The sequence below is a fragment of the Nicotiana tabacum genome, chromosome 10, assembly GCF_000715075.1.
Source record: "Nicotiana tabacum cultivar K326 chromosome 10, ASM71507v2, whole genome shotgun sequence".
Taxonomy (NCBI): domain Eukaryota; kingdom Viridiplantae; phylum Streptophyta; class Magnoliopsida; order Solanales; family Solanaceae; genus Nicotiana; species Nicotiana tabacum.
In genome coordinates this window covers 124833535-124847275 of record NC_134089.1, presented here as the reverse complement: position 1 = coordinate 124847275, position 13741 = coordinate 124833535, and the positions used below count along the sequence as shown (strand labels likewise).

At 36.4% G+C, this 13741-nt stretch overlaps 2 protein-coding genes across 5 annotated transcripts; one reads left to right on the top strand and one right to left on the bottom strand.

The window, feature by feature from the left end:
* The first annotated feature begins 1592 nt into the window (after nt 1–1592).
* On the top strand, nt 1593–8124 carry LOC107764844 (protein MEI2-like 2). 2 transcript variants are annotated; one of them, XM_016583431.2, is made up of 13 exons: nt 1593–2005; nt 3400–3453; nt 3553–3681; nt 3763–4229; nt 4454–4612; nt 4698–4814; nt 4920–5071; nt 5484–5575; nt 5656–6589; nt 6677–6761; nt 6849–6917; nt 7157–7336; nt 7508–8124. In XM_016583431.2, the coding sequence occupies exons 2-13, from the start codon at nt 3411–3413 to the stop codon at nt 7619–7621; spliced, it is 2541 nt and encodes an 846-aa protein (XP_016438917.1). In that variant the 5' UTR covers nt 1593–2005; nt 3400–3410; the 3' UTR covers nt 7622–8124. The 2 variants fall into 2 exon arrangements, with proteins under 2 accessions (XP_016438917.1, XP_016438918.1); XM_016583432.2 differs by having other exon boundaries at nt 1740–2005; nt 3567–3681.
* LOC107764845 (ribose-phosphate pyrophosphokinase 4) lies at nt 6968–12739 on the bottom strand. Of its 3 annotated transcripts, XR_001643305.2 has the most exons (9): nt 12482–12739; nt 11163–11478; nt 10861–10956; nt 10670–10738; nt 10464–10592; nt 9418–9517; nt 9084–9319; nt 7811–8296; nt 6968–7623 (listed from the first exon to the last, which is right to left on the bottom strand). XR_001643305.2 is itself a non-coding variant. In XM_016583433.2 (7 exons), the coding sequence occupies exons 1-7, from the start codon at nt 12601–12603 to the stop codon at nt 9189–9191; spliced, it is 963 nt and encodes a 320-aa protein (XP_016438919.1). In that variant the 5' UTR covers nt 12604–12739; the 3' UTR covers nt 9027–9188. The 3 variants fall into 3 exon arrangements, 1 of the variants encoding a protein (XP_016438919.1); XR_001643304.2 differs by lacking the exons at nt 6968–7623; nt 7811–8296 and adding an exon at nt 8854–8959; XM_016583433.2 differs by lacking the exons at nt 6968–7623; nt 7811–8296 and having other exon boundaries at nt 9027–9319.
* Nucleotides 12740–13741: the final 1002 nt, after the last annotated feature.

Sequence of the window (13741 nt, the reverse complement as noted above, 5' to 3'; positions counted from 1 at the left end):
TGAATCTCGGCCCTCTTTATCCTGCGGGTCAGACCTCAAGTCTCCCATTGGTTCAACAAAACCATCTTAGTTTGGTGAGAAGATTGCTCTTTTTTTGTTGGTTGAAATAAAACTGAAAATTTGAAGAAAGTGAGAAGATTGATCTATTAGGAAAATGAAAAAAGTGAAAAAAGAAAGAAAAGGTGAAATTACTTTCCTTCTCAACCCCGTCTCATCAAACCTTTCCAATAATTATGCTCACATACCAACCAGCGGCAACCGGGTAATTTCATACTGAAGTCGAGGGCATTCTTATCCTTTAATAGCCTCGCGGCTGCTCCTTATCTCCACCTCCATTGTGTCAACGGACGCCAATCCAAATTCAAATATAGCAGAATGTTCCAAGCGAGACTATCATATTCTATAGGATTTAAGAAGAAATATATTGATACTTTAATAATTTTTAAATTATTTACAATATCTTTTAAGTTAAATTATTTTTCTTCCACCAATATACATAATTTAAACTCTTCTATTTATACATACTTTATTATTATTTTATGTTCTGTCTCATTACTTTATTCATATGAAGCATTCGTTATTTGGCTTAACCATTATCGGGACGAGGTAGAAGTTCAATTCCTATCGTGACATAAGTTTCTTGTTCTGCTATATCAATATTTTATGCGTCTGAACATGTAGTAACTGATGGTTTTCGGTTTGGCCGATTTTCATAAAATTTATACTATATTAATTTTTCGATTACTTTATGTTATATAATAAAAGTTAGATTTTTTAAAACCGTCCCAATCATCTTATTTTTTCTTTGGTATCAGTACAATTCAATTAATTTTTCTGTATTTTTTAAAATTCATATAGGGGTTGCTAGTTGAAGTTAGAATACGATAAATAATACGTACTTGCATATGATTTTGGAAACACTCTCTAGACATTTTTATTATTTTAAAAGTGATGAATCAAAGTAACCTGAAAGATATTTAGAATAGAGATTCATCCCATTACAAGAAAAGACAAGAGTTATATAAATCATACGAGTGAAAAAATACTAATTAAGCTTGGACTCAAGAATATAGTTTATTAAATGATTAGTATCTAACAAGAGAAATTTAAATCATACGAGAAGAAATATATCCACTACCTTGTGGATTGCGCCCAAAATATATCCAATACCTTGTGGGTTGCTACCGAAGATCGCCACAATACCTAGTGGCTTGCTATTCTAGATGTTGAAACTAATTTAGTTTTAATATGAATAGTAGAATAGGTTTGAAAGTTGAAAATTTGGGAATTAATTACTTGGTACCATTTTCATAATTTCAAGGCCCAAAATAACTTAATGCTTTGCTCGTTTCAAACTTAGTATATAAAATATTTTTCTTATACATAAATTTATTTCGTACGATTCAGTATTTTTTGATTTATTTTATAAAACAAAAAATTTACCCTGTTATCCGATACAATACAAGTCGACAGATTTAATTGATTTTTAAAGATCTATTAACACCCTGTTAATGACCTTATAAATATTTAAAACCCCGTCCTCATCTATAGTTTTCTAGGAAAAATAAAAAGAAACAAATTATTACGATTGTAAAATATTCTTTTTTATATGAGTTCTTTCCCTCCAATCATGCTCCACTTTCTCTCCCTCTCTCTTTCTCCCCACCGTGTGTGTGGGTGTGTGTTGTGTTTTGGACCCTATTTGGTTTTGTGTTGGTGGGGTTTATTCTCTCTCTTCTAGGAGTTGTCTGTATTCATAATAATAATGTAATTCGCAAGTGTCCCGGCGGGAGAGAAGGAAGTGAAAGAGTAGAAGAAAGCTCTTCCTCTGCTTCTACGAAACTTATTTTATTTTGTTTTCCCTCTTCTTTTCTGCCATAAACTCTCTCTCTCTCTCTCTCTCTCTCTCTCTCCTTTCTCATTCTCTCTGTCTCTCTCTCTTTCTAGTGTCTTTTTGGCAGTTTGTGATCTTCCCAAAAAATTTCAGCTTTTCATCCTCTATGAGGTACTTCACCTGTCTCTTTACCCAATTTTTTTGGGGTTTATGTCTTTGGTATCTTAAAAATTTTAGTGGCTATTCAAGTTTTTGTTGAATTGCGTGCTTTTGCATATGGGTTTGTTATTTTCTTTGCTCTTAGTGCTAAAGTTGTGATCTTTTTGTGATTTTTCTTTGGTTTTTAATGCTAAAGTTGTGATCTTTTTGGATTTTGGTTGGTTTTATTTTACATGGGGGGAGTAATGATGGTGATGCCAATTGTTTTTCCTCTTTAGTTTTCTTGAAAATTTTAGTGGGTGTTCAAATTTCTTGCTGAATATCACCTGCTTGGCTTTTGGCTTTGTAATTTTGTTTGGTTCTTAGTGATAAAGTTGTGATCTTTTTGGGTTTTAATGTCAGTTGTTTGTTCTTTTAGTTCTCCTTAAAAAAATAGTTAGTGTTCAAGTTCTTGCTGAATATCATCTGCTTGGCATTTAACTTTGTGATTTCTTTGGTCATAGTGATAAAGTTGTGATATTTTTGGGTTTTAATCTCAATTGTTTGTTCTTTTTGTTTTCTTTAAAAATTAGCAAGTGTCAAGTTCTTGCTGAATATCATCTGCTGGGCATGTGACACTTTGATTTTTATTGGTCTTTGTGATAAAGTTGTGATCTTTTTAGGTAATGATTGTGATGTCAATTGCTTGTTTCTTTAGGTTTTCTAGGGTTGACCATATGGAATCTTTTTTCCCTTTTGTCTGGAATTGTTTCAATTCTGTTGCGGGTTCCTCAAAGCATTGAGCTTTTCTGTTAAAAATTTAGTGTTAGCCGGGGTTCTTTATCCTTGTTCTTTTTGTTTTATAATTTTTTTTTGATGAAAAATTGAGCATGATGACGGATGATTCATCATATGGAAATTCTGATTGTGGTCATGTGTTAATTTGATGTTGTCACATTTTGTGGCCCTTGGAGCTAAATGGAAGGTCAAAAATTTGTCGTCCATGATTGTTTATGTCTCAACTTTTTTCTTTAAAAGGCTTGCTTTTGTTCACAAAATAAAATGGTGTATACAATGTGCTTTTATTGGAAATCTTGCTCATATGATGCTTGTTACTCCTTCAGTGAGAGATGTACTTCTTCATATAGTAATATTTGTTTTGTTCACTGAGTGGTCAGAGAGTCTCTAAGAGCTAGATTTCATTGAAATTCTGAAACATACTTTAAAGTTAAGTTCTGCTACTCTTATTCATTCTTTTTATTATGTGTTTACCTTGCTGAGTTGATGGAAGGAGTTCTATCCAATGTAATTTGCCTGGATTGTGATATATTTGCTGCTTGAGCTTAAAATTATTGACATTTTCACCGTCATGACTTCCCTTCGTGAAATATGCCTCTGAAGAAATCTCATTGTCTTCATATTTGCAGAAACTGATTAGATGGAGAGGCCTCTAAATAAACCCATTTTCAATGGCTCTGAAGGTAAATTTTTTTCTCTAACATATGAAAAGCATAAACCTGTTAATCTTGTTATGTTCTCCACACGTTGTATATGTTTCAATCTTTTGCATATCTAAATAGTTCCATCGGCAAAGACTTCTGGTATAGAGAGGAATGCTTGGGAAATCCCCCTTGGAACAGCTGCACATCATGCATCAACTGATGCAAGCTTGTTTTCTAGTTCACTGCCTGTTCTGCCACATGCAAAATGTATGTTCCAAGTTTCTTCTTTAAGCTTCGTATCTTCCTTCAATTGGTGAGATTCCTTTGACACCTTTGGTCAATGTGCAGTAAACTTTGCTGAATCTGAGAACTATGGTCAATCCATTGATGATAGCTCACCCAGCTTAAGCAGACTTCATTTAGAAGATGAAATGAAAGATCCACTGGAAGAGGAACTAAGTCAAGATCGCTGTTTGCTCCCTGGGGATGAAGATGAGCTACTAGCAGGCATCATGGATGATTTTGATCTTAGCGGGTTGCCAACTCAGGTGGAGGACTTGGAAGATGATTTTTTTGGCAGTGGTGGAGGACTAGAATTGGAACCTGACGCTCCTCAGGATAGCTCACTTAATGGTTTTGCAAAGTTAAGCTTGTCTGATGGTATTCTTGGAAGTAGTGTTGGACATTATATCTTCCCCAACGGTGCTGGAACTGTTGTCGGAGAACACCCATATGGAGAGCATCCTTCTAGGACATTGTTTGTTCGGAATATTAACAGCAACGTAGAGGACTCCGAGCTACAATCTCTCTTTGAGGTAATATTTTAACTAAGTGCAGTCCTTACGGTCACGTCTCTTATTGACTATTCCTTCTGTGGTCTCACTTGTTGTCGGTCAGATAGTCGCTGCTTATTCTGTTTGTTTCGGAGAAAAACTCTCTTTTGTCCAACATATTACGTGCTTGAACACTGTACCCATTAGTATATAATTTGTTTTGAGAAGTAATACTGACCTGCTATTATTTACTTTTTTCCTTGAAGCAATATGGTGATATCAGAACTTTGTATACTGCATGCAAGCATAGGGGCTTTGTGATGATATCTTACTATGATATCCGAGCTGCTCGAACTGCAATGCGCGCACTACAAAATAAGCCTCTAAGACGGAGAAAGCTAGACATTCATTTTTCAATCCCTAAGGTATGAGTAAAGATAATGTTCATTCTTAATTGGTAGACCTGCCCATATTTAAGGGCCAATGTCTAACTGTCATTCCTATGTCCAGGAAAATCCATCAGAGAAAGATATTAACCAAGGAACGCTGGTCATTTTCAACTTGGATCCTTCAGTATCCAATGAGGATCTCTGCCAAATATTTGGGGCTTATGGGGAAGTGAAAGAGGTAGCAACTTCGGCGAATTATTCTGTTTGATGTTGTTTGTGTGTATATGCCACATTCAGTCAATTTATGATTAACTTGGTTGCTCATGTTGCATGGAAAATGCAGATCAGGGAAACACCGCACAAGCGCCATCATAAATTCATTGAGTTTTACGATGTTAGAGCAGCTGAGGCTGCACTCAAGGCTTTAAATAGGAGTGACATAGCTGGTAAGCGGATAAAGCTTGAACCGAGCCGGCCTGGTGGAGCCCGTCGAAAGTATGTCCTCAATTTTCTCTTTAATGGAACCTCTTGATGAAATTTGTGAGCTAGAATTTACCCTGTATAAGGGCTAATGGACTTGCATACATGCCAAAAACAAATAAAAAGAAGAACAACACCAAGAACAAAAAGGAAAAAAAAAAGGGAAAAGAACTCTTGTTGTAGTTCAATTGGTAAAAGATGTCTGATATCCTGTGCAAACAATGATAACTGTTGATTTTGAAATCATTGTGAGAATGCTTGGATGCCTTGATGATGTCTCAGTTAGTGTAAACTAAACCTTGCGCTTCTCCTTGAAATATGGGATAATCATTGCTTTCAATCGATAGATGGCATTTGTGTGGATTAGGATGCAAGTTTTTGACTATATTTAAGAACAAAGATTGACGACTTTGCATCCAATGTGTAGCTTGATGCAGCAACTTGGTCAGGACTATGAACATGAAGAAGTTCGAACTTTTAGGCACTCAGTTGGTTCTCCAGTAGCCAGCTCTCCTCCAGGTATTTTCATTTTCATAAATGACTGGTTTTAATCATGGAGAGTTCATGTGATAAGCTAATATTTCTGCTCTATCCAACAGGTAGCTGGTCAAACTTTGGCAGTCCTGTTGAGCCCAACTCATTGCTTGGTTATAATCAATCGCCTGGTCTGAGAAATCTCAGCCCTGTGAATGGCAATCATATGCCAGGGCTGGCTTCTATTCTTCCAGGCCATTTGTCAAGTCCTAAGATCGCACCAATTGGTAAAGATCCACGACGACTTGGCCATCTGAATCAGGCAATTACTAGTCCCAAGTCAGTGCAAGGAGTGGGTTATCAGCATTCTCATTCAGTTCCTGAGCATATACCACGTTTGAACATGGGATCTATGTCGTTTGGTGAGTCTAAGTCGTCCGGGATTGGGATGCTTTCTGGTCCACAATTTCTTTGGGGAAGTCCCCCCATACAGTCGGAGCATACTGACTCGTCTGTCTGGTCAACTTCATCAATGACACATCCATTTGCATCAAATGGGCAAGGGCAAGGGCATGGCTATCCATATCCTCGTCGGCAGGGCTTGTTCCTCGGAAAACATCATGTGGGATCTGCTCCATCAGGAATTCCTCTGGATAGGCATTTAGGTCTTTTCTCTGAGTCTCCTGAAACATCATATATGCACCAAGTTGCATATGGTAGTCCAGGTTCTAGTCACAACAATGGAAGTCGTGTCATGAGTATAGGTAGCCTTGGGGCAATGAACATGGGTGTTTCTCTTGCTGGGAACTTTCCTGAAAGTGGTTCTCCTAGCCCTAGAATGACGCCACTGGCTAGGAACGGGCATTTATTTTTCGGAAATGGCTCTTACAGAGGAATAGGAATGGCTAACAGTGAAGGGCTAACAGAACGAGGTCGAAGTCGAGGAGTTGAGACTGGAAATGAGATAGACAACAAAAAACAATATCAGCTTGATTTGAAGAAGATCATGAGTGGAGAAGATAGTAGGACAACTTTAATGATTAAAAACATCCCAAACAAGTAAGAACAGTCTAATTCTGAATTAGGGAATTTTGAGTTTTTGTATGATTATTTTCTTGCTTAACCATTCGTGTTCTTCCTTTTAAGGTACACCTCAAAGATGCTACTCACAGCAATTGACGAGACTCATAAGAATACATATGATTTCCTCTACTTGCCTATTGATTTCAAGGTAGTACAGTATGTTATTATGTCTTCACATCTTCCAATAAATTTATATTGAAGGCCAGCACTTATTTCTATGGTTTTGCTGCTTCAGAACAAATGCAACGTTGGTTATGCCTTCATCAACATGGTGTCTCCTTCAAATATCATCTCCTTTTATGAGGTTTGTTCTTTTACAAATACCACATTCCTGGTGGTTGAGATTTCTGCGGAGTGTGAAGTGCATACTGTATTTATTGAAAAGAAGAAAAAAGAATACATGATGTACCAGCCTACAGTTTGTATAGTGGATGATCTATATGCATATTCATACATTGAATGTAGTACTTTTACTTACTTAAAAAAGTTTTGCATAGTTATAATTGTCTGTTTAAAATGACTTAGTGCGAGATACTTGTGCAGGTATTCAATGGGAAGAAGTGGGAAAAGTTTAACAGTGAAAAGGTTGCTTCCTTGGCTTATGCACGTATCCAAGGGAAGGCAGCCTTGGTTGCTCATTTCCAGAACTCAAGCTTAATGAATGAAGACAAGCGGTGCCGCCCAATTCTTTTCCAGTCAGAGGGCCAAGAAGCAGCTGACCAGGTAGCGTGACTGCCTGTATTGAACCTACAAATAAATAACTGTATACTGTCGAGCTAATGCTGGTTGTTGGTTAAGAGGGCAGCTAAATATAATGGTTTATCCATCTTCAATGTTGTTATCTACTCTGCCGCATGCTCATTTTAAATGGTTTTCCCGTTCGGTCTTTTTCAGGAACCGTTGCCATCCAACAATCTGAACATTTGCGTACGTCGTCCTGATGGGTCCTACTTTGGAGATTCTCTGGATAGTCCAAAGGGTGATTTAGATGACAACCCTGAGAATTAACCCTACATGAACCGGGAAAGCAGATGACTCAATGAGTTCTAACTGTGAATAGAAATAGTACATAATAACTTATTAAGCCGGAAATCGGATATAGTCTCGTGTGTGCTAGGAGTGTCTGCTTTTTGAATGAACGACACTCCAAAGCATACGGGACAAAAAATTATGATGCAGAGAGCGTTTTGTTTATACCTTGAGTGACGATAATTGATACTCCCTATTTATCTAAGGGGAGTTGACAAGGTGAAGCATTCAGGCAACGTGTAAAGTCTCTCTGCTTGTTGATATGCTTTGTTGCTAGCGGTGTAGAGAAACTTTCCGTTCTACTTCTCCAGTTGCCATGTAATTTGTGGTGGATTTGTATTACCAGTTACAATCCATGTTCAGATGGTAATGGGGCTGTTTCTAAGTGTATAGGATGGAAAACAGACCCTTCCTCTGTTTATGAATTGCACCTTTTTACTGATTCAATGAAGGCAACTTATGTGCTTGACTGTGCAGTAAAATGTATGCTTCTACTTGTTCTGTCAACCCAAGTTTTTTTCCGAGTCAATAATGCCAAACATGTTGAGATAGAGTTTTGCTGAGTTGATAGTTAGCACTTCTGTTGGGTAATTGAAGTTGAAGTTGAGCGTAAACCAGAGTAGCTCGAGCCAAACCCTCAGTTTAAATTGCTCGCTGAAAAACAAAAAGAAAATAGGACTTGGGCAAGAGGTTGGTAAAAAAGTTCTTCATTTGGGTGTGTTTGGTAGGAAGGAAAATGTTTTATATGGAAAATGTATTCCCGGAAAATGAGCGGTTTATCATTTATTTTCCCTTGTTTGGTTGGTGGGTGAAAAACCTTTTCTAGAAAAAGAAAGTACTTTTTTTTTATGTTAAAACGAAAGAATATTTTACGAAAAATATTTTCCTTTGTACCAAACACACCCTTGATCAAGAGTTGTCATTCAGAAATTATTATTAGGAGGTGAAAATAGAAAAAAGAAGTTGTATTTGGACATGAATTTTACTTGGTCAAAGTCAAATTTATGAGCGACCATTCGTTTTACTTGAAATACTCTTCAAACAAGTTTTCAATAGTTTCAGCATGATTCCAAAATTATTTCTGTATTTCTGCTCGCCTAAAATCTGCCTCTTCCGTTTGACAGAAGGAACAGATGCATGTTCCATATTACGCTGTGTTTCTTTCAATAGCAGCACCACTTTTCCATAGGGTCAATCAAAAGCTAAATCACTTGTTTTTGCAAAGAAAATATCACTGCCCTGATAGCTTCAAAAGTATTCTGCCTTACAATATTTTCGGAGAAAACTTTGAGGAGCTTGTTCCAACTCATCAATACCCTTTGGATAAGAACATGCATGTAGATAGAAAAATATTATTTGTGCAAGAAACTAAGTAGTGGCTCACTTGACAAAGTAAATATGTTATTACAATTGGGTTCAGCACATTAGAAGTTTCTCTTACCGGGGTAATGTTCCAGCTTAGCCAATTAAGACACAACCTCTCCAACAGTCAGAAAAATGATCATGTTCCGTTTCCACTACAACTGACCTATAGCAAACAAAGTTCTCAGGTTTGAAGTGCATCAGCTATTGATCCTGCCAAACTTATAACTTCAAAAGGAGCTTTATCAGCAATGGCTTTCACAGTGAGGGGACACGAATCTGTGATCCAAAAGTATGTGAATGCTTTCTCCGAGCCTGAACACAAGAAGGGTATTGGTCACAGTCAGTAAACCAGCTGGTAAATAGAGAAGGAAAGAACTAAGTGTCTGCTGGATAGGAATACAGATAGTTACCATCATCCTTGTGAATAAAACGCTCCCATGATCGCTTAGGGAACACTCCGTGAGTCACATATGCACTAACTTTCGCTGCACCATGAGCTGCCAAAACTTTCTGGTGAACCAAGTGTCAAAGAAAGAATGCGTTAGCGGTGCATCCAATTCACTTATTTAAGATATGAAGTCCAATACTTCTACCAACTCAGAATGACAAAGTGGAGGAGCTGATCCTAAAAATAGTCATCAAGGTGTTATTAGATCACAACAGGATCCTGATTATAAATATACCTGTATATACATACACGCTTGCGCGCACACACACACACACACACACTCTCTCTCTCTCTCTCTCTCTCTACTTTTTTCCCTTTTTCATGATTCCATTATTGTTTTAATATTCTGGTTGGACATGTTGGGATCTTCAAGGTCGCTGTGTCCAACTATTCATGGCAGTCATATACTCTACCCTAAACAATTATAAGCAATTAGTGCCGGAGCTGTTGAGGAAAATTGCCAATGTGACTAGTTTCAAGACATTGCAGCTAAAAATCGTAAGTTGACACATATTGGAGAAATAAATGGATGGTTTAAGTTTATGCACCGGGAAAGATATATTAACCCAAAATGAATTTGGGACTGAAAAGATGGAATGCTAAAAAACAGATGGAAAGATATATTAACCCAAAATGAATTTGGGACAGAAAAGATGGAATGCTAAACAAACAGATAACATCTACACAGAATGTGAACAAGCAAATCCATATTCCCTAGCTGAAGGAAGTCAGGTAACTAAGCACAAGAAGCAATCTGAAGATTTATTCAATCAACATAATAACACATCTCTTCAAACATCTATCTACAAATGAAAAAAAAAAAAAAAAAAAGAGGATAGGAAGAACCAGAGTTATATAAGACTGCTTAGCAACCCTAGGACTAGAGAAGTTGGACACTGGACGGACAGTAAAAATTTAAATAATCGGGTTACGTCTAGTAGATGAAATTTGAGTACCTGGGACACAAACACTTTACTAACACTTATCACATTCAAGAGGCAGAATTACCTGGCATTCAATTAAGGTACCTCCAGATTGGACCAAGTCGTCAACAATGACCACATGGCAACCGGCAGGATTACCCTCTTTTAGCCTGACTATTCTCTTATCACCCTCCCGGACTTTAGTGCAAATCACCTAGGAGAGGAAAATCTGCTAACTTCAAGCTGATATAAGGTAGCTTAGAGAAGTAAAGAAGGAAGTTATTTACTAACAGCAGGATAGTGACCCAATTGCTTGTAAAACCGCTTCCAAGCTCCATCATCAGGAAATGCTATAACTATCTGGAATATAAAAATTGAAACAGTGTGATTTTTTTGTTACTGGAAGAATAACCATTTTTGATATGCTAAGTCCTCAACTTTGAAAAATGAGGATAAACATGCTTAGCAGGAAAACAGGCTACCTTCTCAGTCTGTGGAAGTTGCTGAAGCCGTTGCTTCAACAGTGGGATTCCAGTCTCAAACAGAGGCAGAACGTGGTCTCCAAAATAAAACCTTTCCTGCAGTAAAAAAGAAAAAACATAAACGCACCACCAAAAACATCTCGAGAAATATTTGAGCTACGAACACATGAACGAGTCAAGTTGGTCTCGTCAGCATAACTTTGGAACTTCTAAAAACATGAAAAAGGACCCAAGATATAAGTAGCCTAAGCAACCATGTGAGCACGAAGGACCTACAATTATGTGAAAGAAATCAAATTAACCTGCAATGCATGTATGTCATAGATGACTACACTGGTTGGACCACCCCTTGAGATTGGAATGTTTGATAATATTCTGGCCATAGTAAATGCAGTCGCCACATCTCCTTCCTCTTCCATCCGTTCAAAGGATCCCGTTGGAAAGAATGGAAGTACAAGTGTAAAAGATGCGACAAAAAGCCTCGGAAGAGCAAATATCACAGAAAGCTGTTCAAAGATGACTGCTGGTGAGCTGAAAGATGCCAGAAAAGCAACGTGCTGCCCACGGATATTGTGTGCATTGTTTATGAAGAGATTTGGAAAGCCATCATCAAAATTCCTGGAACATGCACAAAATATTTGTTAGTTTCCCAAAAGGAGTCAAATGCAAACTATTTTACAAGTATCAGCATCATTTCTAGGACCATTAGTAAACTAGGTATAAAGTGCCCCCGCATACAGATTGCCAATTTAAGGTATCTTTACTTGGTCTCAATAACAAAATATGCTGCAATTGGAGCCTTGAACTAACTTTATAAACAATAAACAAACTATTTTTCCCTTGTAAAAATACGTTCAAACTTCACCAATGTAAGCAAAGTATAGCTAGTCTTAATCTTGATAAAGGAGGAGAGTCAAGGTAGTTTTACGGCTAGTGTAAAAATAGACAAACTTTGATGATCCTCTAGAAATTGAGGCATAGTTGATACTTGATACATACCAGTTATCACATACAAAGATCTGTGCAAATTTATTTTTCGTTTGATCTTTGCTAATCATTCCTCGGTGAGACTTTACTAGTCATGTGTCAATGTTCCATTAGAAAATGTAATTGAAAATTGACTTTCTGTTTTCCAAATGCTATATAAAAATGTTAAAAGATAGTCTTTAGTCAAGTCCATTAGTCGTGTTTTATTCACTTACACATTTAGTACGGCAGCATCCTTCATTTAAAAAAACTGTACTCCAATTAACAGAGAAAAGCTTCAAACATAAAAAGGGGAGATTTTGGTTCAATTTACTCCCATCAAATACTTAATCTTTTCAAGAGAATTAAAATGTAATAAAGTTGAAGCGGTTAAACTTTTGGATAGGGTTTACACCGTTAAAATGTATGCATGTCATCACAAGCCATCTATCAATAACTATATTTTCCATTTGTTTGCTTCAACATGTGACAGACTTATAACAAATGAATAAATGTGTTCATTTCTAAAAAAAATTAAAGCTTTTAAATGAGGCACAATTCAACATTGGTAAAGTTGAGTGAAACAAAGATATAAAAAAGAAACCAAAAAGCAGTGGAAGATACATAGAAAAGGTTGGTTTGGGAAGGGGGTTACCTCCAGTTAATAGAGTGGAGGTGAATGCAGTCGGATTCAGAAGCAATTTTGCGAGCAAGTTCCTCCATCTCAACACAGTGGTAGAGAAGCACTTGCTTCTTCGTCAGCGCACCATTCTCCATCGTTACAGTCAAAGTATTCTCTCACTTTTGCCGCCAATTGAGAGAGAGAGAGAGAGAGAGGGAAGGCGGAGAGAGGCGCGGCCTGTCTGCTGCTTTTAAAGTAGGAGTATGTCTTTTTGCCGTGGATTTTGGTGCCCTCTTTATTTTTGCTGATATTTTATGCCTACACATTTTTTTTATTTACTTTTTTTTTTAAATAAAGCAAAGGGACTTCTTCTGCACAATTTCCACGTTCCTTCAAATCAATCAACTAGTCACAATATAATTTGTAAAGATAATTTATTCTTCGCTAGTGTTTGATCATAGATTTTCAAATTTGTTTTGAAAAATTTGATTTGGGTGAAGTTTGATTTGAAGATAAAAATGTATTTGGACATAAATTTTCAATACATGTTTCACTTTTTTTTTTAAAAAAAACATGAAATATGACTTATACCCACAAGTTCTAAAAACCATCACAAATACTCAACAATATCTTCATCAATAACATTCATTATCATTATCACAAACTATAGTCCTGAACTTAGATAAATTTGGTAAAAAATTATCATTTTTATAATGAACTACACCTTGTGGGATTATACTGGGTCGTTGTTGTTGTTGTTGTATAATGAACTACATAATACACTATCAGATGACCGAGAAGAGGAAACAATATTGTCACAAAATAATAAATGGTGAGCTCTTTTATAAAATACAAAGTTTGAGGCAAGTTTTAAAATTTTTAAAAATGTAATAGTAAAATTTTGGGCCAAAACCAGCTCTTGAGCTGGTTTGGTATTTGGGAATTTGCCAAATATCAATAAAATTTATGAACAAACATTTATTTGCCAAAAAAAATTGGGAAAAATTTGGCACAATCTATGGCCAAATGGGTCCTTAATTTAAAAGAAAAGGCAGTCCAATGCATAATGTATCCTTCATTCATATAAGATCCGGGGAAATATAGATCGTCAACCCTAATGCAATCATTAGTGACTGCTTGTACAATTCGAACCTGCCTTCATAATTTATTCTTAATTTCTTAATTAATAATCTGTTTACCCAAAAATCGAATAACAATTAAATTTATATGTGGTTTCAAGGATATGTGATATAACTTGGTACAAATTGAGAAAATAGAATACTATTGAAATTG